At 49.0% G+C, this 25,044-nt stretch overlaps 1 protein-coding gene across 8 annotated transcripts in view; it reads left to right on the plus strand.

Moving 5' to 3' along the window:
* The window catches only part of SCN4A (sodium voltage-gated channel alpha subunit 4), a 148,476-nt gene that overhangs the window by 115,602 nt on the left and 7,830 nt on the right, over nt 1–25,044 (plus strand). For 7 of the 8 annotated variants that reach the window (XM_006017885.2, XM_025196910.1, XM_025196908.1 and 4 more), the window contains 9 exons: nt 5,949–6,078; nt 7,538–7,692; nt 10,347–10,520; nt 11,749–11,871; nt 13,725–14,003; nt 16,417–16,470; nt 18,744–18,881; nt 20,310–20,414; nt 23,335–23,605. In XM_006017885.2, the coding sequence (XP_006017947.1) occupies nt 5,949–6,078; nt 7,538–7,692; nt 10,347–10,520; nt 11,749–11,871; nt 13,725–14,003; nt 16,417–16,470; nt 18,744–18,881; nt 20,310–20,414; nt 23,335–23,605 (1,429 nt within the window). The remainder of the gene's footprint in view (nt 1–5,948; nt 6,079–7,537; nt 7,693–10,346; nt 10,521–11,748; nt 11,872–13,724; nt 14,004–16,416; nt 16,471–18,743; nt 18,882–20,309; nt 20,415–23,334; nt 23,606–25,044) is intronic. The other variant, XR_003092638.1, reaches the window with a different exon arrangement.

A 25,044-nucleotide genomic window follows, 5' to 3' on the forward strand; every position in this document is an offset into this window, starting at 1 on the left:
GCAGATTGAAGTGCCAACAGTGAGGGAAGGAGTGGGGCAAGGGCAGGGGTAGGGTCTGGGGTGAATGGGGCCCCAAGGCTGAAGCAGGTCATGGGATGGAGCTGAGCAAGTGGCTTGTCCCAGGGGGCGGGGGGGGAGCAGTTCCCTGCCGCTGCACACACCCTTAGGGGAGGCATGAGGGATATATGCCCCTCAGATTTGTGCACAGGGCAGAGGCAGGCTGCCTGCTGAGAGCTAGGGCTCTGTGTCTGCGCCCTGTTGCCTTTGCCCTGGGAGCCACATGATGCCATGTTGTTGGCTCCCAGGGCAAAGGCAGCAGGGTGCAGAGCCCCAGCCCACAGTGGGCAGCCCACCTCTGCCCTACATACAAATCCTAGGGGTACATGCCCCCCACACCTCCCCTAGGGGTGTGCACAGCAGAGGGTAGTTGTGCAGCCCCCCATGCTCCTGGATGAGCTGCCCGCAGCTCCATCCCATGTTCTGCCCTGGTCCCAGGGCCCCATTCACCCCAGTCCCTGCCCCTGCCCCACTCCCTCCCTCGCCATAAGGGGTCTTGTTTTGCCCTCCACCAACCCATTGCCTCTCCTCCTGCCCCTTCCCCTCCACAGATTTACCCACTGGGCACTGCTCTACATACTGCTGGGCTGCATTCCTGGCTATGTGCATGCTGCAGCCGCTCATGTGTCTGTGTGAGTCTTTGTGTGCATACACCCCCACCCCCCACACGCACACACACCTTCCTGCTGCAGGAGCCCGCAGCCAGGCTGCCCTGTAGTCCTCTGCACTGCCACTGCTGCCCTGCTGGGCGGTCTGGGGGTGGCAGTGATGGCAGCAGAGTGGAGCCCAGGCACAGGCTCCAAAACCATATGTGTGATCAATGCATTAAAAACATTAATGCAAAAACCAATTAACACATTAATTGCATATGTTAACAGCGATTAATTGACAGCCCTAATTGATATATTTACAGTTTTAAAGCAATTTGGAAGCTGCCAATGCCTCTATCATCATAATAAAATAAATTCTAAATATCTATATGCTTTGCTTTTGGTTTTTTTATCAAAGAAAAATCAGAGCTCCCCCTGCAGCCACAACTCCTGTCCCAAGAATGGGGTGGGGGAGGCATGAGTGGGTGTGGGTGTGAGAGGGTGTGGGGTTTGTTGAGGATTTGTAGGTGTGGGGTTTGTAGGGAGAGTCTGAGGGAGGCTGCCACGCGCCTACCCTGCCACCCCCATGTGGCGCACAGCCCCAGGTGCTTGCAGCAGCAGCCAGCTAGGCTGTTGGGGCACTCATGGCCCACTGCAGGCTCAGCCCTGTGGTGGTGCGGCACTGCCTGAGACCTGAGGGTTGCATGTGGCAAAGGGAGCTGGCCCTGCCCACTGGTACACACCTTCAGACAGGACTGGGATGGTTCTTGCCATGACCCAGGGCTCCTGGCACTACATGCAGCAGGCCATGAGTGCCCTGGAAGCCTGGCTAGCTGCTGCTGCCAGTCCCAGGGGCTGTCCACTGTGGGCAGGTAGGGAGGGGGTAGCAGACTCATGGCGCACCCCCCCACCCCGAAACCCCACAGTGCCCCCATCTTCATGCCCCTGCTTACTGGGGACAGAGCCTGGGTCTAAGCTGCTGCTGCCAGCCTTGCCCTGCTTCTATTTGCCCCAGCACACTGAGGCAGCATGCTGGAGCAGCAGGGGCACACAGCAGGCATAGAGATGCTCTGGCCAGGTGCTAAAGCATTTCCTTGGAGGACTCAGCCTCTGGTCGCCTCCAGGCATGCTCCAGGAGTGCACCCTGCACCACTTTTTCCCTGGGTGTTTTCTTTTGATTTTCCTGGTATCAAATTTAGACCCCACGCTGCAAAAATGCAGCATGGGGAACATACTTTAATTCACTGCATGCCTCCCACGGTGCCTCAAACTGCTTTTGGACACCACAACAGGTTCGTGCTCGCTCGCCTGGATGCGGCCTAAGATGCAAATCTATCCTGACTTCTGCCAGATATAGCATGAACAGGGATTCTGGTGTATGGGAGTGAATGGAGGGGCAGTGAATTGCCTGAACAGCACTCCCATGAGGCTCAGCAGCAGCTCTGGTGGCCCAAGTTAATTATGATTTTGGCCAAAATTAAAAGTTTCAACATTTCTGCATCAAAGCTTTATGGAACTTTCTATTCCTTTAAAAATGCCAATGTTTCAACTTTGTGTCCTGACCTGGAATGAAAATGAGTACCAGTGTATTGGAATCTTCTGCAGGATGGACACATTTTTAAACAACTCTAGTGAAAATGGAGGGATAGTGGAAAGGTGCCAGTTGGATGAAAGTTTTGGGCAAGGGATAACAAAACTGGGCTGTGGTTCCTCTGAAGCCACATGAGTAGTTTTAACTGCAGCTGTTGGCTTGGAATCCTGCTGGTAGCAGCAGTGCAGAGAGCATGGGAAGCTCTGGGGGCTGCTGGAAAGGACTGACTGATGCAGCTGAGTTATCCTGGTGATCTACACTGCTCTGGGCTTTGGCAGAGATGGTGGCTCCTGGTTTCTGTGAAAGCCAGTGAAGCACCTGTTGTCCTTTGCCACCGGCGCTAGATAGTCTAATTCACACTTCTCTGCCTTTTCAGTTCCCTCAGAGAGGTTCAGAATAGGTTGTAGTTCTTGCTGACCCTAGGACCTTTGCCAGACTTGCGGCTGTGGCAAATGGCTCCGTGTCCTCATTTGAGGTCACAGCTTCTCTTGGCTCTGTGCCCAAGTATTCTGATCCCCCTACTTCCTTTCCCCACAATTTCTGAGCTCAAGTGTAATGCCCAGGTAAGACAATAAATGTTACTCATGCAGTGCCCAACAGCCACAGTTGGCTGACTAAATGCTGCCAGCATGGTAGTTGTATCCATATAGAGCAGCTGACGTAGCTCAATCCCTGGTGGGTACAATACCCAGTGCAAGTTCCAACTTAAATACGAGCTTGCACTTTCCATACTCTCTCCCAGTACCTCCTCTTTGCATTACTGTCACCGTGGCCCAACACAGTGGGGAGTTTTGCCTTCCTCTGCAGGGCTGGGGACATACTTCTCTTCCTTGGAGCTCTCAAATGTACTTCAACAACCTTTGCAGTGGTGGGACACTGAAAGCCCTTGTCTAACTCCTTTACCTGTGGGGGGTTCAGGTGCTCTTGGTGGGTTTTTTGAGTGCATATACTGTGTAATTGTGTGACTGGGTTGATTGCATAGTTTTAGAAATAGGGAGACAAGCACTTGTATGGGATAAGGCAGGATCATCCCTATCCAGACTGAGCACAGGGTTGGACTAGAAGATCCCCTCATGTCCCAATCCAGCCCTGTACTTTCCAATGATTCTGTGATTCTAAGGCTCAAAACAGTGGTACTGCCCAGAAACACCAACCAAGTATATCCAAATGTCAGCATCATTTTGGGGCCAGTCAGGGCCAGGAAGTTGCAATGAATCCAGAATCTGTTTGCTCTATGATATATTAAATACACTGAGCCTCTTTCTTTTATGACCCTGGGTGAGAATTTATCTGACTGATACATAGGCCAGAAGCTTGCAAGATTCCCATCTGCAGAAGGTCTTGTCCTAGAGTCTCTGGTTTCTGTTTGTTTTGCACATAAATTATCTGGGTCCATGTACCTGTCTCTTCCTTGTACAGACTCAGTACGTTGCATAAAGTCTTCTATTAAGGCTACAAAAACAGATAAAACCACAGAGGATCACTGGAGACTTGTTAAGGTTGTCTTTTCTTCTCAGACCGGTGGGAGTTTGCAGAGTGGTTTCTGGGAAACCAGCCAAATTGCGATTCAGATGAGTTCTTCTGAGGGGAAAACTATTTGGGATATAGGTTTTGAACTGGGGTGAACTTTGGCCTAAACGCTCTTCAGAGTAAATTGAGCCAGGAATATTTGATATAACTGAAATTGTGGGAGCACAGGTTTCTGCTGTTCTAATTATAACATAGGGCATAGATTTCAATTGGGCTGGCAGCAGAGGGACAGGGAATAGGAAGGTGAAATGTAGAAAGGATTTGAGATCCTGGATGAAACTGGGCAGAGAAGACTTCTCTGTTCGGCACGAGTTTTTAAGATTGTGTCTTTCAGGATTGGTAGGGGGAAGGGGCAAAATGTTCAAAGTCTCAAAAACTGGTCACGAGTCAGTGACTGTCCCCTCCACTCCCCCTAAAAAAACGCATTTTTAGAACTAATCAAGTACAATGTTTCAGTTTGGATGGGGTCCAGAAAAGTACTTAGATGCCTAAAGTGCAACTTAAGGAGAACTTTAGGTGCCTGAGTCCAAGCGAACTATCTACAAAGCCATCTGAGAGGCCATAAATAGCTAAGTTTCCACCAGTACAACAACACAGGCGCCCACATTTCTGCTACTGCATGTAACCAGGCATGCTCCTGTCTTGGTAGAATGGAGATCTTGGTGCCCATCTTGCGTGCAAACCCAGTTGAGATTTGCAAACTAGGCATCCCTGAGAGGCCCAAGCAGGCAGGCATGCTCAGAGTGCGCCTAACCCACACTGACAGTGTGGAATTCAGCACAAAACACATACCATGGCCACTTCCATTAAAAAATCATTTTAAAAAGGGGGTGGAGGGCAGGGGGAGGCAGAGGCAGTGGTGATGCCAGTCAGTGCCCGCCTCTATCTGAGTGGTTAGAACACATGCTCAGAAGGAAACACTCATCTTCTTTGAAAGGAAGAGTGCTCTCCACATGACAAGCCTGCCCATGAGGTGTGACACTGCTTTCATCCTGTCCCACACCTGCTGGGGACACGCTCTATGAAGTTGCCACACTGGTGGAGGTGTTGCTTCCGCAGGAAGGGAGATGGGTTTCTGTTCTGCCATTTTTCTGGCTGCTGCTGGTAAAATCTCCCCAGAAGCTAATGTAGCCAGTTTGATGCAAACTGAGAAAGCCAGGACCTCTGGTTGTCTGAGACCTCTGGGCAATGGAAGGGTATTTGAGCACTGCAGGTCACAACAGGTCATACACACAGAAATAACGTGTGGCAACCACAGTGACCACTCTGCAACCATTTTCCAGGTTGCCAGCAGGTTTCTGGGATTTTTCTAATATTTTTTTAATCGACATGCTTACTTAAAATATTTGACTGAATATTTGTTTCATTTACAAACTTCAGTATCCATTTTGATCTCCCTTTGTTTTTAATTAAAAACAACAAGATAATAAAAATAGCCTGACTATTTTATCCATAATGACTTTAAAGTCAATCTTTTTTTTTTTTTTAAAGGGTTTCTTAAAATAAAACCATGTTTTGATTGACAAGTTTTTTGTTCCAAAAGTTTCAGCCAAGCTGACCTGGGACTGGGACCTGGCCCAAGGTCTGTCCCTCACACCCAGAGAAGCCATTCCAGGATTAAAAGATACGACTTGTGCGGACCAGAGCAACAGAAAAAACAGCAGTGGTGGGACCTTCCAAATTGGTGGGGACCACTTTTCCAGGGGGCCCTGGGTCTGGGTCCTGTGGATTCGTGTATTAATCCACCCCAGACCCTAGGAGAACCAAGCCAGTCTCACTCATCACAGCTGCACCAGGGCTTCTTGCCATTTATTTGCAAAGAATAATGATCCCCCTTTGCCCATCTCTGCCTCCTCCCATCTGGGGTTCCCACAGCACTTTGAACAGTTGCTAAGGGCCTGGAAAGTCCCTACAGAGGCAGAATTAGCCCCTGGGGATTGCCTCTGGTGAAGCCAGAGCTGTCCCCTTGTTCCACCTGCCTCATATTCTAACCCTCAGCCTCCCTGCTCTAGATGAGGCCTTCATGGCCCTCTGGGAACCTGTGGTCTGCAACACGTGCACTTGTGCAGCGTGCATTGATCACCCCCAGCACACAGTATCCGTCATTTGTAAACCGAGAGCCTGGAGTCCATTCATGCCCTGGGATCTGGGGCTGAATCTGCTTTCCTTGCTTTCCACAGAAGCCACTGTCCCACGGGAGCACATCATCCATGGGTAGCACCGTAGATTACAAGCCACCTGTAGCTGAGGTGGAGGAGGTTGTGGAGGAGGCTACGGAGGGCACCGAGCCTGAAAACTGCTTCACTGAGGGTAAGAGGCCAAGCGGCCACCCAGTGATACCGTCGTACGGGCAGGAGCAACCTGAGGGTCTGCAGAGCACCAGCTGTGACTGCCAACCACAACCCAGTGGGCCCCTAAACTGGCAGAGGCCCCGCATAGACAGAGTGCCCCAAACTCCCACAGTCTCCAGGGGTCACACCACAACCCTTACAGGATCCCAGCAACAAACTTCATATCCCTATGGGGTCTCCATAGATTCCCATCCCCAAACTTATGCGTCATCCCTGGGATGCCCTCTCAAAACCTACACAACTCACTCAGGAGCCAACCCCACCCCATGACAGCACCTTAGCACCCAACTCCTAGAGCTCCCTCATATATGTTCTCCCACTTCCCCCCCACCCCCTCAAAATGTACACAGCTACTCACCGCAGGATCCTTCCCACAAGGGCCTCTAAAGGCCAGTACTTCCCAGATGTGCCCCTATCAAGCTGACAGTCCTCTTCCCTAGGTGGCATCACCTGCTCCATTTACAGCCTTCTCTGCAAGAGGTGTGCACCATGGCTAGGGCTAGTCAGGCGCTGATGGGGGAATGCAGGGGCCCATGCGGGCTCACTGGGAAGCACCACCGTGTGCGTGGGGAGGAGAAAGAAAAAGACACCTTGGGGTTGTGGAGGAAGAGCAAAGGAAGAGGCAGAGATGGAGGGGCTGTGGTGAGGGAGAGGCGAGAGCAGCGAGACAGAGCTATGGTGTACCAGGGACAGGAGGAAGTGTCTGGTGTGAGAGCGGGGATAGAGGGCCTGGTGTGAAGTAAACAGAAGGGACTAGATGGCTTTGCAGAGAGGAAGAGAGGACTGGTGTGAAGGTGGGTGGGGGTGAAGGAGAAAGAAGGGGCTGGTGTTGGGGAGGAGGACAAGAGATCTATTTTAGGGCTGAAGGAGAGGAATCCTTCCCTTGTGGAAAGGAAGGTCCTGCTCTCGAGTACTCCTGACCACCAGCATAACTCGGGGGGGAGGGAGGGGAGCAACCAAGGCAACAGCCCCAGGAGTCACTTTTGCAGGAGAATGGCAGACGGTGCAAAAATGGCCTCCATTACAGCAGTGGTTCACTTTGTCACCACAATTGGTACGTCAACAGCCAGCACTGCCCCCAGTATCACAGCTGCCCTACTACATGTCTGCTACTGACAGTGAGGGGGAAGCATAAGACCTGGCTTGGCCTGGTCTCCTGCTTGGAAGGGTCCTAGAAATGGCATGGGAATGAGGACTTGTCCAGGCTGGATTGTGTTGGCCCCCACTCGGCCCAGCCCTGCCCAGTTGGTGGCTGCACTGAGCACCCCCAGGCCTGCCAGCAGAACAGGGCTTCTGGCTGGCTAGCTTGTTCCACAGGACTCCTATGCTGGGCCAGCTTTCTGCTGCCTACGTATTGTAAGGACATGTCTAGCCCAAGGTTGGGAGTTAACATGTGCCTCTGTGCTTCCCTTCTCCAGCTTGTGTGCAGAGGTTTCCCTTCCTTTATGTTGACATCACAACTGACAAAGGGAAAATATGGTGGAACCTTCGGAAAACCTGCTTCAAGATCGTTGAACACAACTGGTTTGAGACCTTCATCATCTTTATGATCCTCCTCAGCAGTGGAGCACTGGTAGGTTCCAGGGTTTGTTCCATCGCTGAAGACTGTGCCCTGCTTGCACTCCACCAGGCCCCTCCATTCTGCGGCATGCTACTGTATTGCAGTGGCTCCGGGTGTCTCTGAAAGAGGGGAAGACTTGTATTGCTGTATGTCTAAAGTACAGTATTTCTGACCTAATTTAAATGGACATGGGGATAAAGGACCAGATTGTGGGAGTCAGTTTGGGATTGGGAGACGAGCACTGCACTTGTAACCAGGGATGTTCTGGTTTCATTGACAGCAAAATGGTCAATAGTGGGCACATCTATATGAGACATTTACTGCAGAGCTGTCTAATTAGCTCCGCAGTAAATGTCTCAGGGCACTTGTACACGTGACAGGGGCTTAATCCTCAAGGTTTTATTCTGTGCTTCCTAAATTGAAACGGTGGGGCATAGAATAAAACCCTTAGAACTAAACTGTTTCACTTTTTCCATCACATTACAGTGAGGTACCCAATCCTTTGTTGTTTTTTTGTCAGAGCCAGAGCCTGCCGACAGCCGGGGCATAAGCTGCCAATGGGCTGACTAGCCCCTGAGTTGTGGGGGCCCCAGTCCTTCTTTTCATGGCGGTGGTGCCCCCCGGGACCAGCCAGGCAGATTGCCAGCATACTAGGTGCTGCCCCAGCTCACAGGGGCATGATTCAACTTCCCCACGAGCCTGCCTGGGCTCCCAGCACCTCACAAGCCACCTGCAACACTTTCTGCCACCCTCAGCACCCCCAGCAACCCTCCTGTCAGCCCCCCACAGTGCCCCTGGGGCAAGCCAGCCCATTCCTGGATGGCCCCCAGCATCCTGCCAGCCACAGCAACCTGCTAGAAGCACAAGCGGTGAGGGGCCCAATCCTCCTTCTGGTGAAGAGGGGTGAGCTGCCAGTGGTGCTGAGCAGCCCCTGAGCTGCAGGGGGTCCCAGTCCTTCACCCCATGGTGGTGGCACCCCTGGGACTGGCCAGGCAGGGTGCTGCCCCAGCTCAGAGGCAGCATCCAACCAGATCCAACTCTTCCCTAAACCTGCTGGGGCTTTCAGCACCCTGTACATCACCCTCTCCACCTTCTCTGGCCTCCAGCACACCTAGTTCCCCTCCCACCACCTCCCTGTGCTGCCCCAGAGGCAAGCCAGACTGTTTCTGGGTTGTCCCAGGCAGTGGGAAGGCAGCAGGGACAGTGCATGGGAACCCCTGGCAGAGTCAGGGAGGAATTTTTTTCATAGATTTCACAGACATTAAGGGCTGGAAGAGACCTCATGAGATCATCGGGTCCACCCCCCCCTCCAAGCTGGGGCAGCATCCGGTCCGCTAGCAGCCCACCCAGGCAGCCCCAAGGGGCCCCACAGCTCAGGAGCCACTCAGCCTGTCGGCAGCTCCCCACCAGCTGCAGGAAGAGGTGAGCAGGCTCCACCAAAAAAGGATCAGGCCGCTCGCCACTTCTGCCTTCAACAGGCACCTGCCTGATGAAGGGAGAAGCAGCAAGCGGCCCAATTATTTTTTTGGCAGAGCCTGCTCACCTCTCCCACAGTGGGTGGGGGGAAGGGGGAGCTGTCAGATTAAAGGCTACAAAGTTACAAGTAGCAACCTTGCAAACTAAACTACATGGGGATGTGGTTGAAACTCATTTGAAACCCCAAACCTCGCACAGGTGCAATGTGTGACACTATTAAGCCACACAAAGGACCTTTTTGTGACTTGTACATGGTGGCGGTCGTCACGTGTACAAGTGCTTTCAGTGTCTACATGTGCAGCCCTATTAGGCTGCAATAAACTCCACTGTAGGTTAGTACTTGTAAACACAAGTACTATCCTACAGCAGCATTATTTAGTGTACAGCAATGCACGTGTAGACACTGACGTGGCAGAAGCAGGGATGCAGCACAGGCATACTATCAGGGTCCTAAGTGTCTGAATCTCTTTTTGGAAACTGGACTAAAGCAACTAAGTCTTAGTCACTGTCAAAAATCTTTACCCTAAGATTAGCAGAGCGTAAATTCTCCATATCAATATAACATGGGTTTATATTTGGAACAGAACTCTATACACATCTACACATGCACCTACACATTTATTACCTGTATTTACAGGTAGTAACTAACTCCTCAGTAAACTAATTTGCTGCACAGTAAATGTGCACACATATAGACAGTGACACTTTACTGTACAGTAGATTAGTCTACTGTGCAGTAAAGCATCTCATGTAGACACATCCACTGCCACTGAAATTTTTTTCTCCTAGGGGCAGGTTTTAAAAGGCAGTTAGGTGCTCAAAGTTGCAGATAAACATCTGGTAGGATTTTCCAAAGTGCTTAATTCCCCTTGAATTCATTGGGAGTTGTATGCCCGGGTGTTTTGGGAGCCCCTGTTAGGCCAAACTGTGTGTCCTGAAGTGCCTAAATACCTTTGAAAATCTACCCAGCCCAGGTCATTTTTAAAAATGGGACTTAGGCTCCTAAGTCACTTGAGTGCTTTTGCACATTTTACATTTGGTCTTTAAGTCCACCTGTGCTTCCTAATGTAGCCAGAGGTGAAGGCACACCCCTGGCTCCTGCTGTTCCATTCCATAGTATCTGGATACCCTGGGATGTGCAGCACATCTCATGGAAGAATGATTGTCATGTAGCTCTGCACCTCTTCCAGGCTTTTGAAGACATCTATATAGAGCAGCGTAAGGTCATACGTACCATCCTGGAATATGCCGACAAGATCTTCTCCTATGTCTTCGTCATTGAGATGCTGCTCAAGTGGGTGGCCTATGGCTTCAAAGTGTATTTCACCAATGCCTGGTGCTGGCTGGATTTTCTCATTGTCGATGTAAGTTTGCTTGGCTGGTAGCTCTAGAACCAGATTGCTTTTAGTTCACCAAAGAATGAGAATGGCTATGAGTCCCGATGATTTGTATACAGGGCCAGATTAATACATAGGCAAACTAGGCTCATACCTAGGGCCCTGAGCTGTGGTGGGAGCCTGGTCCTTCCCTCCATGGCGTGGCATGAATGGCTCCATCCACCTCCCTTCTCTTCCTCACCACCAGTCTCCCCACCACAGCAGCTGCTTCCTAGCGGCAACTCCAAGCTCTGCTTCCTGCGAGCAGCAGTGTTGGGGTGGGGAGGTGGGTCTCAACCGGCCCAGGGCCCATGAGTTTTTTTGCCTAGAGCCCACTAAAGGGTTAATCCGGCCCCGTTTATATTGGCAAAAGGACAGCTTTGGAGCAAGGATTCTCTAACACACCAGAATAAAGACATCCCCTGCATAAAAGGCCAAAGGGGTCTGTAATGGCAGGATCCCCCTTTCCCTGCAGCTTCCCACGAACTCACCAGCCCAGGAGGTTCTCACAAAAACTGAAAATGGGAACTGCAGCTGCCTCCCACAGCATGCCAAGATACAGGTTCTCAGTGCATTGCAAGCACACCATGCTCTAATGTGGGTCAAATGTGTTTCATCTCTGGGTCTTCTGATGAGATCAGGAAGATCTAGAATCTGGCCTTTTTAGGGCACATTTCACAACCTCTATGAAAAGCCTTTTACCACGAGAATGAGGCAGACATTGCTGAAACACCCCATCACTGGACAAAAGCACTGACACCCCTTCTACTCTAAGATCCAAGCATTGATACCCACTTTTAACCCCAAGTCCCCAGCAAAAGGGATTAATACTAGTAAGCTCAGTCACTTTATTCTATGTGCTCAATACCCATCACTATGGTATTTGAACACCCCTAAGATAGGGCAATGTTGTTATTTCCATAGGAAACTAAGGTGCAAAGAGACCAGATGACCTGCCCAAGGTCATGCAGGGAGTCTGTGAGGGAACAAGAAACTCGACTCAGATTTCCCATGTCCTATGCTAGCACCATAACCACTGAGACTCTTTGTGCAGAGGCAATACTCCCATTTCCCTTTGAAAGAATGATCCCATGTGAGGCACCTCAGAGGTTGGGGAATTAATTACATACTTAAAGAGGGAAGAGAGCACGCTTTCCCTCTCATCTTGGTTTTGTTTCTGTTCTACACAATGATAATTGCTTTGTGTTTCTCCAAGGTTTCCATTATCAGCTTGACAGCAAACTGGTTGGGATACTCAGAACTGGGAGCCATCAAGTCACTGAGGACTCTGAGAGCTTTGAGACCTTTGCGAGCTCTGTCCAGATTTGAAGGCATGAGGGTAGGTCTTTCTCTATGTCTCTTGGTTGCTCTGAGAAGGGGAGCATGAGCTTTGAGTCATTGTTGCCTGTTAGAAAACTAGCAGTTCTGGAATTATTCTTGTAAATGGGAAAGGAATCAATCTCTAACCAAAAGTACAGTCTGCCATGGGGCTTCTGCCCAGAGAGAGCTTTCCAGTAGGGAACTGATCCCCAGCTTTGCCAACCCTAAGTCTTCAAAAATCATCAGGTTGGCTTTAACATTTGAATAGGTAATAACACAGGAGAGATTTCCTTAACAGGTCTTTGAGCCATTAGTGACCGCATATTTATGCTTTTCTCTGCTTCCCCAAGGGCTAGAAGTTTTGCTATATTAATGAAAGCTGAGGTGCTCACATATCATCTGACTCCAGGAGCCCAGTGCTTTTATAACACTGCCAAGTATCCTGAGACCTGCAATTAATTTGCAAGAGCTGGCTACAAAAGTTCCCCTACCAGCCCAAAGGAAATGTGTTTTATTGATGTCTGACACACACAGACTTCCTGCCTGGCTTGGGGAAGCCCAGAAGTATGTGCCTACACAGAGAGAGAGGGAGGGATGTGGGGAGATCACAAAAAGCTCAACTGCTGGAAACTATACCACATAGACTTGGAGCCATCTTCAGCTAGTGTTTGTTTTGTGTGAAAAAACACAGCACCAGTGAGACGTTCTCCTCAATGCTTCATTCTCTGAATCCCACCTGGTCTAGTGAGAGATGAGAGCGACACCAGTGCCCTCAAAGGACCACCCCCAATCTGGCACACGCCAAGTTTCCTCTCCCGGTGCTCTCTGCTCTGCAGCACCAGACTAATTGCTGGTAGTGCTATGGACGCCTAACCCTGAGGACATGGTGGCTGAAGTGGCAGGGTAGTAGGAGAATAGGCTTGCTCTCCCTCTTTCTGGGAAGTTCCCAACATGGTGCATTGGGGAGAGGAAATGAAGTGCATCTGTTGGCAGAAGCGCATCTGTTCAGCATGTGTTGACGGAGCTTATTGTGCATGGGTCATTCCTAGACCATGGGCTAATCATGGAGGCTCTTAATCTAGTCAGTTCCTGAAGGTATTGAGAGGTTCACAGGCTTTGCAATGAGAGGCAAGGGCCAGTAGTCCACAGCCTCCTGCTACTGCTATTCATCCTCCTTCTTGAGGAGCACAGAGCCCAGCGACCACCTGAGACCAACACAGGGGAGCCTCGCACACTCTGGGAGTCCTTTCACTTCCATACCAGGAACCGGGCAGAGGAGGGTACTGGGAAGGAAGGCTGGGCCACTACAGGAAGAGCTGAGAGACAGAGGCCGAACTGATTTGGTTCCTGTCCCTCAGCCCAGATAAAAGATCTATAGACAGCCAAGATGGAGCACTGAACCTACACGAGAGCCAGCTGTCAGATAAGCTAGTAGGTATGCTAGATCACGCCTGGGAATATGGGGAAACCTCATGCCCCGCTTGAGCAGTATTTCTATTCGCACAGCTGCTTCTTCAGCAGTGCTGTCCCCAGTGCAGCTAAGACTTAGAGATCCAATTCAAGTAGATAGTGTCCCATTGCTTGAGTCATGTCCTTACATGCCAGGCTTAGCTCCAGTGCCTAGTCATGAAGAATCTCATGTGAAGGAACAACCGAAAATAGAATTTATAAGGCAGTAACCGAGCCAGGTGACCATAACCAGGTATGTCTGCCTTTAGATTGGAACTGTCTCTAGTTCTTTCATGCCGTTCATCCACACTGCACGTCTTGCATCCAGCCACAGCCCTGCCAAGAGAGACACTTGGCTGTACCCCACCCCCCTTAACTGCTTTCTCCATGACAGCCCTTCTCCTGTCTCTCCTCTCATCACAGGTAGTAGTAAATGCCCTGCTGGGAGCCATCCCCTCCATTATGAATGTCTTGCTGGTCTGTCTGATCTTCTGGCTGATATTCAGCATCATGGGTGTGAACCTGTTTGCGGGGAAGTACTACCGGTGCATCAACACCACCACAGACGAGCTCTTTGAAATCGAAGTGGTGAATAATAAAAGCGACTGCTTGGCCCTCCTTGATACCAACCAGGTCCGATGGGTGAATGTCAAGGTCAACTTTGACAATGTTGGGTTAGGCTACCTCTCCCTGCTGCAGGTGGTGAGTATGCCAAGACGTGACAGTTCTTTCCCTTCATAGTTTCATAGTTTCATAGTTGGTGGGGTCAGAAGAGACCTAAGCAGATCATCTAGTCCGACCCTCTGCCATGGACAGGAAAGGATGCTGGGGTGAAATGACCCCAGCTAGGTGGCTGTCTAGCCTCCTTTTGAAGACCCCCAGGGTAGGGGGGGGTCTTCAAGCACCACTTCCCTTGGAAGTTGGTTCCAGCTCCTAGCCGCCCTGACTGTGAAGTAGTGCCTCCTGATGCCTAGTCTGAATCTACTCTCAGTCAACTTATGGCCGTTGTTCCTCGTTACCCCCGGTAGTGCTTGGGGGAACAGGGACTCCCCCATTGCCTGCTGGTCCCCCCTGGCAAGTTTATAGGCGGCCACCAGATCCCCTCTCAGCCTTCTTTTGTGGAGGCTGAACAGGTTCAGGTCCCGTAGCCTCTGCTCGTAGGGCCTGCCTTGCTGTCCCCTGATCATGCGAGTGGCCCTCCTCTGGACCCTCTCCATGCTGTCCACATCCCTCCTGAAGTGCGGCGCCCAGAACTGGATGCAGTACTCCAACTACGGCCTGACCAATGTCGCATAGAGGGGGAGAATCACCTCCTTCAAGTAATGCATTATCATAGACTATCGCAGCTCCTCTGTCAGGGTGAGCCAGCAGATACAGAGAAAGGAACCCATTTGCAACCACGAGGCACAAGATTTCTGTATCCTGTTGTACTGATATGTCTATAATGGTAATACTGATAGGGCTCAGCCAAAATTAGGGCTCCACGGTGTCAGGGCCTGCTGTAGTGTAGATTATAAGACAGTCCCTGCCCCCAAAGAATTTACAGTCTAATCAAGTATTTCCATGTAACTCATATTTTAGGTGTAAGGGGAAATAGAGGCACAGAGAGAGTAAGTGACTTACCCATGTTGGGCAAGTCGCACAACAAGTTGGTGCCCAGAGACCAGACTGCCCTCAAGGTCCCCTGCCTGTCAGCTCAGTAGGCTCTTCACCAGACCAGGCTGTCTTCTCATTTCAGATTCAGAATCTAACATACTCATGAGGTGGTAATGGGGAGAGAAATGCAAAACACTGTTCTGCAGAAAAGAGTGTGGCTTGATTGTGGTAATCTCTATTTAGTGAGCAAAGCACCAGGCCACAGCAGTAATGAGACAAATATTAAAAGGGGAAATTCACTGGGTAGTTATCAAAGAACTGTAGGAGTGAGGGACAGAAAAGACCCGTTAGATCAGCCTGCTTGTCACCTGGCCTCTGTCTCCCTTCAGGATACTTCATAAGTCTCCATCCTGTCTGTCACCTCCCTCTTTAGGAATCTCCCTAAGGAGGAAGTTGATATATAGGACAAAGACTTATGAAGATGATAGAGAGTAAATTTAGGTCCTGAGGAGATTTTTACCTCTTCCCTACCTCCTCCCTGTAGTTTTTCTACCTTTATTTTTAAAAATCCTGATTATTGGCCAGTGAAAAAAATTTTCAAGGCAGGGATTTTCAAGGCAGGGAGTAAGTGAGCTTATGCCCTATGTTCTGACATAACAGGCAAAGGATGCCCAGGCAGGTTGTTTCACTGAAGCCAGTGAGGCTGAGAGGCAAGCAGAAGTGGAACCAACACACCTCAATAGGCAACCTGCAGTCTCAAGAAAAATAAAAGTCCACATGCTGCCATTGGCTGGGCCTGGGTACCTCCCATTGAATCCTGGGGAATTGGGTGGGTGCCACAGAGTTGGACTGTGACCCTAACAGATCAGCGATCCAGAACTCAGCTTCCTCTTTAGTGTTTTTGTTCCAGCTAATGCAGGAAACAAGATGTTCACATTTTTTGATTAACAAATTAATATCAAGAGCCTACTCCTGTCCCTGTTGAAGTAAGTGGCACAACCCCTCCTACCCCAACTACAAGAGGGACACGATCAAGTGCTATGAGGTAGCAAAGAGGCTGCAATAAATGACTCCTGGGCTGACCACCTTGGGAGCAAACCAGGAGCCTGGTAAACCAGACTAGTTTCTGTTTAAGGAAGCTGAGTCTGGACAGCCAGGTTAGTGGTTAGCACCTGCCTGACTTGTCCAGGAAGACGTCCCCATGGTATGACACTTCAGGTGTCTCAGACCCACAGCCTCATGTTAAGTGACATCTCGGAGATTCGGGGATAACCCCACCTCCAGGACAGAGTGTGAAGTTCCAGGTCAGAACATTGTTCTTATGAGATGTGTCCATGAATGAAACAGTCCTTCTGTCGGGAGAGACTGCCTGAGGCTCAGCTATGAAGGCTAGATGCTCAGCAGTCCCGTTACATGCCAGACTGCCAACAGAGTTCCCCACCCAACACAATATGCCGAGCCCCATTGGGAGCCCAGAAAAGCACCAGACTGACTCCACTCCTCTCTGCTGTCCCTGCAGGCCACCTTTAAAGGCTGGATGGACATCATGTATGCAGCGGTGGACTCCCGTGAGGTAAGGAGGCAGAGACCAACTGGTCCTACCCTGACAGCATGCCCCATGCCTGGTGTAGGCCTTGTACCAACACTCCTGGTTCTGCAAGGCATACTGGGAATGCTGAATCTCCCAGCCAAGGAACCTGCCCCAAAGGATCGGTAATAATCCTGGTCATGGATCTGCCCTGGCCCAGGGCCCCTGTGCTCTGTGTTGTATGCTCCGGTATAGCCAGGCTGATCCATGTCCCACTTGCACTTGGACAGTGGGGCTCAGGGAGATTGGCAGCAGAGGGGCCAGGAAGAATGGGAGAGGGCCTTTCCTTCCCTTCCCTCAGCTAAGCAAAGCTGGAAACTGGACTTTTTGGGTGCCCTGCTTCAATAACCCTATGTTCTGTAGGTGCCACCTTCTCCTGCTGCTTCATAAGATCCCCAGACTCTCACTCCTGCTGCCCTTCTCTGTCTTCAGAGACCAGCCACCAAAAATCTCAACCCAAACTTACAGGTTTCCTCTGGCTGACATACCTGTTCAGCTTGATCCCTCTGACCCTATGCTCCCACTCCTTTTTAGGGGGCCAAACCTTTCAGTTCCCACCCTCCCAGGAGCTGCTCTTGATCTTTCCATGCCATGGGCACATTAAGTTCATTTAATAACTTCCAGTTGTTCAGGCCTCCTCTTCAAGTGTCAGGCTGGCATTTTTATGCCACTGAGAACCTGGGGCTTTTTATATTCTGAAGAAAGAGCATGGGCTATGCAAAAGCAGAAAATACCTCTCAAAGTGAACCTCTCTAGAGAAAAAATTGTTTAAATAGTATGATTTGGGCTCATATGCTGGGGTAGGGAAAGAGATGGCCTGCAGGGGTTGGCTTTGCACGCTTGTTAATTCTTCTGATGTGCTCACAAAACCAGCCTCAGCTTGCACAAGACCCATCCTGTGCTTCCATCCCCAGAGTGATCTGAGGTACAGACACAGGGGTTTCCTATAGCTGAACTGCAAAACCAACCAAGCTTGCATCAGTTCCTTTCAGCACATCTTCATGATATGTCACAAGGGCCCAAGACATAGCTTTCTCTTCCCTTTTAAAAAAAATGTGTAATGCCAAGTCTGCTTTCTGGTGGAAGCTGGAAATCGTGACATCCTGAGAGAATGACCCTCAGTTACAGCTTCCCAGAACACCAGAGGAAATGTTTAGGACCTTTGGTTGTTTTTTGCTAAGCTCCCAATAAACACTTTCTCCTTGTGAAAGTGTCAGTTGTATCTCCTCCCCTTTGCCTGAGACTTGTCACCAGGGCCATTAATTCTCTGGAAAATCTTCCTTCAAACTCAGGAAAGCCCAAAATGATATCCCTTTATATTTGTAAGGCTAAAAAAGGTAGGATTAAACAGATCCACCCTGAACGTCTGGCTCCTTAAATAAAGAAACAAAAGCCATCTTGCTTTCTAGCAAGTTGACTGATGCAGGAAGCTTAAGGACCAGACAGGCAACTCTCCCAGGAATTCGCATCATTCCCAACCTGGCATCTGCTCCCTTAACATCCTTTTTTAGGAAACAGAGTGAATGTTTCTGTCTCAGAGGGCCCAGTATATGGCCTGCAGAGATGAGGGTCACCAGGAGTCCCTGGGTACTATAAGTCTGTGCAGCATAACTGTGCAGGCTGTGTCACCTGGACTTATTCACAAAGGGCTCTCTTGCAATAGCTTGCAAGGGGATTACCTGTATACCACTCATCCTGGTCTCCTCCACAGAGGCACTACCACCCCAGCCCTTTGCAGAGAACACACTGTGTTCTCCTCAATGGTCCTTTGCCTTAATTTCGGTATTTACTGCCCCTTGTCCCCTATGGTGTCCTGCTTTGTCTTTGTCTCTGTTAAACTTCCTGGGAGGTTACAAGGAGATTATCATTCGATAATCTACCCAGTTCTTGACTATCCTCCATTCCCTGACAGACTCTGGGCATCAAGGCCAAGCTGACTTCCTTGGGGCTCAGGACACCTTGAGACCACCCCTCCCACCCAGTTCTAGTCATGAAGAGGGGCGGCAGCATCACACCATACCTTCCCTTGGGCAGTAGCCTGCTAGGGATGGAATTGCAATGCCCTTCAGTAGCCCTGCTTGCCTTCCTGTCCGGGGGGGTGGTTCAGCACCACTCTGAATAGTTGTGTCAAATGTTTGGGAACATCAGTGTTTTCACTTCCTGCAGTATAGCAAAAACTTTGCTCACATGCGGGGGAGGGAGGGGGGCAGGGAGCACACTGTGCCCTGTCTTTCACATTTCCCGTTCTCCCCACTCAGATTGAAGAGCAGCCACTGTATGAGACCAACCTCTACATGTACATCTACTTCGTCATCTTCATCATCTTTGGTGCCTTCTTCACTCTCAACCTCTTCATTGGGGTCATCATTGATAACTTTAATCAGCAAAAGAAAAAGATAAGTATCTCCTGGGCCCTGGGGCTTTGTTCTTGGTACTTCTGCAGCCTACAGAGCACTGGGTTAGGAAGGAGCTTTCCTGTACCTGGGCAGAGTGGAGGGCTCTGCAGGTCACCATACAGAAATGACTTGGGGTAAAATGGAGCCTGCTGTTCTTGAGCCTTCTGACCCCTGTGGATTTCATCACCATGCTGATGCCCGCTCTTTCCCAACACCCTATGCTGTTAAGTGAGCAAACTGTTGGAAGGAACCAGAACTGGTGCATGCAGGGTGCCATGCTTGAAACCTCTCATTTTATGGTGCCTAAAGGAGGATCTTTCTCAAAAGAAAAACAGGGACAGATAGAAGAAAGGATTTGGTTCTGACTTGTCTTTTATCATAGAGATATCAACCATCCTAAGTTGGGTCTTCAGTAGTCTGCTGGAGAACTGTGATACAACCCAAGGTGCAAAGGGCTTTGTGGCATTATGAAAGTACAGGGTTTCCATAAGGTTGTCCTGTAGCACCAATGGATCCCTTCTGTTCCAGCTGATATGCAACATTCAGGTTGATGCACGTATTTAAGGAGTGGGACCTCCTGACAGTCCCCATCCCTCAGACGAATGATTTGTAAAGAGATTTTGAGAAAAAAATTCATTTTTCTTCCTTCCCAGATCTCTCCCTATTTAGTTTTCTGCAGAGTGGGGTTGGGATGGAGAATACCCTTTTGAGAGATCAGCATGAAACCAGTGCCATCTAGTTTGTTACTGGAGGAGGAAGAAAATGGATGGTGCCCAACTACACCAAGTTTTTTCCATTTGTAAAAGCTATAGAGGATTATGGGTAACTCCAAATGGAACGGGCATCTCCAAAGCAGTTGGATAGGCAGGCAGCATGTTGTAGTATGTCAGGATCTGGCAAACTGACAGGATCCTGCCACTGCAGGGAACTTAGTAAGAATGTTTAGTGAAAACATGGCTGTAGCTAAAGCAAGTTACACTTCTGGATGTATTTTAAAAATACCTTGGGGAAGAAAATAGTAGGGAAACAAGAGAACAGAGGATGAAGTAGAGAAAAAAACGACCCATTACAGAGCAGGAACCACAAAGAGGAGCAAATGGCTCCCAGTGGGCATATCTACATGAGACACTAACAGCACAGTTGCCTAATAATACTGTGCAGCAGCATGTCACAGCACAAACAGTGCTAATACGCTACTGCACAGTATTATTAGGCTGCTGCACAGTAACATCACTAAAAAGGCATTCACTGGTGCTACTGCACAGTAACTCCAGTTACTGCGCATTTATTTAGTACTTGATTGTACAAGTATGCAATTAAATGTGGAGTAACTATTGTGCATGAACATGTAGATGCACCCAGCATGATCTAAAGCTGATATAGACAGTATCTGGTATCTAAGTTTAATAATGGTGATTCTCTTTGTACTTTGGAGGAAAGGACATCTTCATGACAGAAGAGCAGAAGAAATACTATAATGCCATGAAAAAGCTGGGATCAAAGAAACCCCAGAAGCCAATCCCCAGGCCCCAGGTATGTAACCTCAAAAGCCTTTGACAGGAGTTGTGAGGGAGTATTTTGAAAAAATGATTTTTCACAAGCACAAGGTTTTAAAGTACAGTCCAGCTGAGGAGGAGTCACATTTCTTGGCTCTTCTCAGCTTGCTGTTACCTCTCCACAAAGATCTTCTTGATTTTTATATCTGGATTTTCAGAAGAGGCCAGCTTGTTGGCTAAAATCTTTTGCAGACCCAGTCCTTAAGGCAGTGCTTCTCAACTGGGGTGCCACAAGATCCTTGTAAGGGTGATGCAGGGTGATATGCAATATTAACCCCGTTAGGTATGCAAACACCTACACATGATTCACAAGATAAACTCAGAGACTTCAAATAGGAAAGCATAGTGTCAAAAAATATTCTGACCTGTTGCAAAGAACTTAAAAGAGTTCATGCTGAACTTTCTGAGTTCTTTGCAACAGAAGAATTGCTCGATTTTTTTCCTGTAGTCAAAAAATAAGTGAAAGCTAAGAGATGGCATTTCCCAAGGGGTGCCTTGAGTCTAACAAGGTTGAGAACCACCTCTTTAAGCCCTGCAGTCATAATGAAACATCTAAGGCAGGGTTGTCCAACTGGCGGTCCATGTGCAGTACATGAGGGGCCAGCTCAAGATGCGTGAGTGGCTAACACGTGGCCCATGGGCCCCTACAGCTGCCTCTCGCAGTGCCACATGTTGAAGAAGCTGCTGTCTCTGACCACTAGGGGTCACTCAGGGTCTCATTGCCCTTTTCAAGAGCCACGAGGTCCTCCTTATAATAACCCAGTGATTTTCAACCAGGGGGCCAGGACACCTTGAGATGCTTTGAGATCCTGTTAAAGGTGCCACCGGGTACCACACAATGTTAACACAGTTAGGTTTACAAACATGATTCACAAGAGAAACCCAGAGATTTCTAATAGAGCTCTTCCTGAGTTTGTTGCGATAGAAAAACGATTATTTTTCCATCAGCCAAAAGAGTGAAAACTAAGAGCTGCTATTTTCCCTGGCATGCCTACAGTCTATCAAGGAATGCCTCGAATTTAAAAAGGTTGAGAACCACTATTAGAGACCAGCTCCAGATCATTACATTCTGTCTGCCTATATATCATAGGAGAGATGCAGGAGAACTATAAAGGGAAGAAAGCTGAGTGGGAGGGATATTGGGCATGGACTAGGAGACAGGGCAATGAACAAGGAGGGGAATGGACAGTGAAGGATTGGCAGTTTCCCCACTATAGGGGACAGAGAGCACATCTACATGAGATGCTACTGTGCAGTAGTGTTGGGGGGCACTGTGACGGTGATGCTACTGTGTAGTAGTAACGAACTAGTGCGCAGTAGCTCATTGCTCGTTGGAAAAAAACCATGCAAGGACAGTACTGTGCAAGAACACTGGTTACTGAGCAGTCATTTAGTAGTTGGTTATGCAAGTACTATGCAGTAAATAATGACTGCGCAGTCCACAACTCATGTAGATGCAGCCAGAAGGTAAGTGTCACCTCCTGAGAACTACCAGGGGAATAAAGCACACTAAGGGGGGGGCAGATAGACCTCAGAGCAGATAAAAAGCCTACAGGGGGTCTTATGGAGTCTGAGCCACGGTGTGCAAACAGCTGGCAGTAACTGGTAGAGAGCGATTGTGGGTGTAAGGCATTTCTGTGCTCAGCATTTTTTTAAAGCCAATCTGGAAGATGCCCATTGGCTCTGTGAGGGGAAAAGGGAGCCTTGCCTACTGGCCAGAGCAAGTTAGAGGGACTCAGGAGACCTGGGATCTCTAACCTATGCTGCCACTGGCCTACTGGGTGATCAGCATCTCTGTGTACCTCAGTTTCCCCATTTCTAAAATAAGGACCATGGTCCTGGTCTCCTTTGCAATGTGCTCCAAGATCTACTGAGGAAAAGCATGATTCCTGAGAAACAGGGTCCAAACACCTCTTTCTCCTCCTATTCCCAGATTTGCATTCAACTTGATAAAGGAAATGCTTGTTTGTTTGGGGTGGGGAAAGCTTGGGTCTTTCTTGCTAGGGATTCCATTCATGCCTTCAAACTGTTTTGTCTATTCTCCCTCAATATAGCCTTTCTGGCAAGAGTGCTTGTGTTGTTTCTCCATCTAAGGAATACTCTGTTTAGTTCATATATTTTCCTTTAGGCATGCATATGTGAGCCTCATTTGAAAATCCACAGAATTAAAGCTCTGTGTCTGTCATGGCCAATGAGTTCTCTTGACACAAGCCAGGCTTTTCAGTGGTTTTTCATGCCAAGCCTTGGAGTGAAAGCCCAGTTACTTTATAGTCAAGAGAGGAAACCTTCCAAGGACAGCAGTAGGAACAGGACCTCACCTCTAGTCATTTGCTGTACTTTCATTGGGATTTTCTAAAAAGGTTAAGAGAGATTCTTCTAAAAATCTCAACCTTTAAAGTATCTGTGGTAGTTGCTGAGCACTTGTAGAAGGAAACATGGGGTCAATTCAATTGTGGCTTTGATTTGTTTTCAAACCAAACAAGACAATTGAGAATTTTTTGTAAATTAATTTGACATGACTAAGGAGCTTTAATTGGTTTGGCTATGAACCACCTTAATAAGTAAGTCACAGGCCTTTGGCCTTGAGCCAAACACCTGTTAGGCATATCATTTATGACACTGTAACATGTGTGTCACGTGGATGTATCAGCTGGGCCGCATCAGGGGTTGAGGGCTAACAGCACCTTCTGGCACTGTAATTCTTGTTGCATGACCACTGAGCATGACAAACCAAACAGTTTTCTGAACTCTCTTACACTGTTTCTCTCTCTCTCTCTCTCTCTCTCTCTCTCTCTCTCTGTTTTTGTCTTGGTCCCATTCTGTTCCATGTACGTCTGTCCCATGCCTTGTCTCACTTTTCTGTCTTCAACTTCCTCTATGTGTGCCATTGATTAAAGAACCAAATTCAAGGCGTGGTGTATGACTTTGTAACAAAGCAAGTGTTTGACATAACTATCATGGTCCTGATTTGTCTTAACATGGTGACCATGATGGTTGAAACAGATGACCAAAGTGAAGCCAAAATTGAAATTCTCCAGACTGTCAACCTGATTTTCATCATCATCTTCACTGGCGAGTGTGTGCTCAAAATGTTTGCCCTGCGCTACTATTACTTCACCATTGGTTGGAACATCTTTGACTTTGTGGTGGTCATTCTCTCCATTGTAGGTAAGTTCCTAACTCCAAATGCATTTTCATGACTTCAGGCAAGCAAATCTAGGTGGATTTTATAGTACGTGAGATAAAGAAGAAATGGTTTGAAGATGGTATTGATACCTCAGTGCAAGAAGCACTAACTCTCCATCATCTTTATAATGGGTTGGATCATGCCTCTTAACAGGGTCAAGTAGAAAGGCCTGGTGTGGCCCATTCCCTGTGCCTCAGCCCTGCCACAGATCCTATGACTATTATGATAATAAGGGCTACTTCTGGACTGCTGAGCGATCTACCCTGCTCTTCTTTAGCAAGTTAGGCTTCTTTGGCTCTTCTCTCTGCTCCTCTTAACTTCCCTCCCTAGCTACAAGTGGGTAAATATCCAGGCTGTAGAAAGGAGAATTCATCCTCCTCCCCAAAGAGTGGACTCTGTGTGAGGTTATCTTGTCAATATTGCCCTGGGCAATGCTGATGCCACTCTGGTCTCCAGTGTGGTGGGTTTCAGAATTAGCATCTGAAGGGGATACATGGAACCATTCATTCCTTTCAGAGAAATTTTTTAGGCTGTCTTCAGTCTTAGGCAGATCATAGAATCATAGAAGTAGGGTTGGAAGGGACCTTGTAGATCTTCAAGTCTGACCCCCTGCCTGGGCAGGAGAAAAACTGGGCTCAAATGACCCCAGCCAGGTAGACATCGAGCTGCTTCTTAAAGACCCCCAGGGTAGGAGCCAGCACCACTTCCCTTGGAAGTTGGTTCCAGATCCTAGCCGCCCTAACTGTGAAGTAGTTCTTACGGATGTCTAATCTAAACCTACTCTCCAACAACTTGTGGCTGTTATTCCTTGTTATCCCGGGGGGCACTAGGGGAAAACAAGGTCTCCCCCAACCCTTCTGGTCCCCCCTAGTGAGTTTATAGACGGTCACAAGGTCCCCCCTCAGCCTTCTCTTGTGAAGGCTGAACAGGTTCAGGTCCCGTAGCCTCTCATTGTAGGGTCTGCCCTGTTGTCCACAGATCATGCGGGTGGCCCTCCTCTGGACCTTCTCAATGTTGTCCACATCCCTCTTGAAGTGGGGCGCCCAGAACTGGACACAGTACTCCAGCTGTGGCCGGACCAGTGTCACGTAGAGGGGGAGGATCACCTCCTTGGCCCTACTTGAGATGCACCTGTGGATGCACGATAGGGTTAGCTCTGCCGACCATGACCTTGCATTGTCAGCCCATGTTCATGTTGGAGTCAGTGATGACTCCAAGATCCCTTTCTGCCTCCGTGCTCTCAAGAAGGGAGTTTTCCATCTTATAAGTGTGCTGCCGGTTACTACTACCCAAGTGCAGCACCCTGCACTTGTCAGTATTGAAACGCATCCTGTTTTTGGTAGCCCGCCCCTGCAACCCATCCAGGTCTTGCTGCAGTCTTTCCCTCCCTACTAGCGTGCCCACCTCACCCCAAATTTTG

This window comes from Alligator sinensis, unplaced genomic scaffold (assembly GCF_000455745.1).
Source record: "Alligator sinensis unplaced genomic scaffold, ASM45574v1 scaffold444_1, whole genome shotgun sequence".
Lineage (NCBI taxonomy): Eukaryota > Metazoa > Chordata > Crocodylia > Alligatoridae > Alligator > Alligator sinensis.